Genomic DNA, 3,220 nt, shown 5'->3' on the forward strand with positions numbered 1-3,220 from the left:
ATGCATCTGACAATACTTTTGGTTGTTTCGCATATGACAAAATTGGCTGAACTTGCAATCTTGCCCCAGTTTCCGATCATGGGGATAATGAAAATTTTATTAAGATATGGCCGAACCCACAGGTCTGCCTACGTATCCTCTCTTAAATGAGAATCAAGTCAAGCGTAGTTCAGTTACATCAAATGAAGAAAATGCAAGCAATCCTAAACATAGTATCTCTTGACTATGTCTGAGTTGATAGGTTTTGGCCTAATCTCTCCATCCATTTCTGCAAATATGAGTGCTCCTCCTGTTAGTACTCGGTGAACCATGTAGGGACCTTGCCAATTGGGTGAAAATTCCCCTCTGGCTTCATCCTAATGTGGGAAGATCCACTTTAGCACCAATTGCCCCAGTGTGAATTGCCTTGGCCTGACCTTTTTGTTGAAAGTAGAGTTGACCGTAACATACTACATTCATTCTCTTTCTATCTATGAGGTCCAGTTGTTTATAGCGGCTTTGTACCCACTCTGTGTCGCCGAGCTCAGTTTCTTGTATGATTCTTAGAGAAGGGATTTCTAATTCGGCAGGAATAACTACTTCCATACCGTAGACAAACAAGTAAGGAGTTGTCCTAGTTGATGTGCAAATTATGGTACAAATCCAAGAAAAGCAAATGGAAGCTTCTCGTGCCATTGTTTGTAATTATCTATCATTTTCCTTAGTATCTTCTTGATGTGTTTGTTGGCGGCTTCTACAGCTCCATTCATTTGCGTCTATATGTTGTGGAATTTTTATGCTTGATCTTGAAAGTTTCACACATAGCCAACATTAGATCACTGTTGAGATTGGTGGTATTATTGGTAATGATTGACTCTAGTACTCCGAATCGACAAATAATGCGATCCCGAACAAAATCTGTGACGACCTTCTTAGTTACAGCTTTGTAAGATGCAACCTCGACCCATTTTTCGAAATAGTCTATGACCACTAGAATGAACCTCTTCCCATTTGAAGCAGCGGGTTTGATTGGACCGATGACATCCATGCACCAAATGGAGAAAGGCCAGGGTGCAATTGTTTCATTGAGTACATTTGGTGGCACTCATATCATATCAGCATGTATCTGGCATTGGTGACACTTCTGGACATATTTGATGCAGTCTGTTTTCATAGTCATCCAGAAATATCCTGCTCTTAGTATTTTCTTGGCTAAAACGAACCCATTCATGTGTAGTCTGCAGGTTCCGGCATGTATTTCCTCGAGCAATTTGGATGCCTCCTTGGCATCGACACACCGTAGTAACCCCAGGCCAGGAGTCCTTCTATACATAATTCCTCCGCTTTGAAAGAAATGGTTGGCTGACCTTCGGAGTGTACGTTTTTGAGTATGAGTTACGTGCTTCGGATAGTCTCCCTTTGACAAGTATTCTTTGATGTCGTGGAACCACAGATTTCCGTCACTTTCTTCTTCAACATGAGCACAATAAGCCAAATATTTATGAATTCCTATTGGGATAGGATCGATGAAGTTCTTGTGGGGGTGTTGTATCATGGAAGATAAAGTGGCCAATGCATCTACGAACTCGTTCTGAATCCTCAGAACATGTTTGAACTCTATCTTCGTGAACCGTTTAATCAGCTCTTGTACACAGAACAAATATGGCAATATAGACTCATATTCTGCCATATTGTTGGTACATGGAAACCTAATTTTTGCGGATACCGGATAATGTTGGCCTATTTCTGACACCAAGACAACTTCGATACCCACTTCTTTGAAGTTGGCAGCTCCATCGAAGAACATTCTGCATCCATCATATGCTTCGGTGATATCTTCTCCTACAAACAATACCTCCTCGTCGGGAAAATACATTTTTAATGGTTCATATTCTCCGTCTACGAGATTTTCTGCCAAATAATCTGCCGACACTTGCCCTTTGACCGCCTTCTGAGTTACATAGATGATGTTGAACTCACTCAGCAATATCTGCCATTTTTCTAACTTTCTCGTAGGCATGAGTTTCTGGAAGATGTATTTTAGCGGATCCATCCTTGATATGAGATATGTGGTGTATGCATAGAAATAATGCCTCAACGTTTGAGCTATCCATGTCAAAACGCAGCAGGTGCGCTCCAGCAAGGAGTACCGGGCTTTGCAAGGTGTGAATTTCTTGCTCATATAATATATTGCCTACTCCTTTCTTCCAGTATCATCATGTTGTCCCAGAACACAACCAAAAGCCCCATCCAGTATGGAAAATAAAGCAGCAAAGGTCTTCCTGGTTCTGGTGGGACTAGAACAGTTGGTTTAGATAAATACTCCTTGATTTTGTCGAAGTCTATTCTTCAGTCCAGCTTGTTGCAGCATCTTTCTTCAGCATTTTGAAAATTAGTTTGTAGATCACGGTTGATTGTGCTATGAAACGACTGATTTAGTTGAGACGCCCTAAAAAGCTCATCACATCCCTCTTGTTCTTCGTAAGTGGAAAGTCCTGGATAGCTTTGACTTTTGACGGGTCTAATTCAATCTATTGGCGACTGATGATGAATCTTAACAATTTTCCGGCGGGGACTCCGAAGGCACACTTTGCAGGATTTGGTTTCAGATGGTAACTTCGAAGCCGATCAAAAAAATTCCTCAAGTCTGCTATATGACATGTGCTTCTTCTGGATTTGATGATGATGTCATCCACGTACACCTCTATTTCCTTGTGTATCATGTTGTGGAAAATGGTTGTTCAACTGGACAGTGCTGAAATCTAACATGTGGGATGGATCGCCATGATATTTTCGAAGCATGGACACATGAAACACTGGATGCACGGCTGATAAGCTCGGTGGCAACGCAAGTCTGTAAGCCTCCTCTCCCACTCAATCAAGAACCTCAAACGGGCTAATGAACCTAGGGCTAAGCTTGCCCTTCTTTCCAAATCTCATCACTCCCTTCATAGGCGACACCCGAAGCAATACCCGCTCACAGACCATGAATGCCAAATCTCGAACCTTACAGTCGGCATAACTCTTTTGCCTAGACTGAGCTGTACGAAGCCTATCCTGAATAATCCTGACCTTATCCAAGGCATCCTGAACCAGATCCATACCCAACAACCGAGCCTCCCCCGACTCAAACCATCCAACCGGCGACCGACACCGCCTACCATACAAAGCCTTATAAGGAGCCATCTGGATACTCAACTAGTAGCTGTTGTTGTAGGCAAACTCTGCTAGAGGCAAAAAC

General features: G+C 42.5%; 1 protein-coding gene across 1 annotated transcript; it reads right to left on the reverse strand.

Annotated features, from left to right (window-relative positions):
- Positions 1–351: 351 nt before the first annotated feature.
- Positions 352–1,855, reverse strand: LOC104248952 (uncharacterized). The gene is made up of 2 exons (XM_009805308.2): positions 1,347–1,855; positions 352–613 (listed from the first exon to the last, which is right to left on the reverse strand). Exons 1-2 carry the CDS (start codon positions 1,853–1,855, stop codon positions 352–354), a joined length of 771 nt encoding a protein of 256 aa, XP_009803610.2.
- Between the last annotated feature and the right edge of the window lie 1,365 nt (positions 1,856–3,220).

The sequence above is a fragment of the Nicotiana sylvestris genome, chromosome 8, assembly GCF_000393655.2.
Source record: "Nicotiana sylvestris chromosome 8, ASM39365v2, whole genome shotgun sequence".
Taxonomy (NCBI): domain Eukaryota; kingdom Viridiplantae; phylum Streptophyta; class Magnoliopsida; order Solanales; family Solanaceae; genus Nicotiana; species Nicotiana sylvestris.

Excerpts from the sequence above, each read along its gene's own strand:
- LOC104248952 (XM_009805308.2), bottom strand. The coding sequence starts at position 1,855 with ATGTATTTTCCCGACGAGGAGGTATTGTTTGTAGGAGAAGATATCACC. Across the intron at positions 614-1,346 it reads CAAAAACGTACACTCCGAAG|GACAACTCCTTACTTGTTTG; the intron begins GTCAGCCAACCA and ends CACATCAACTAG.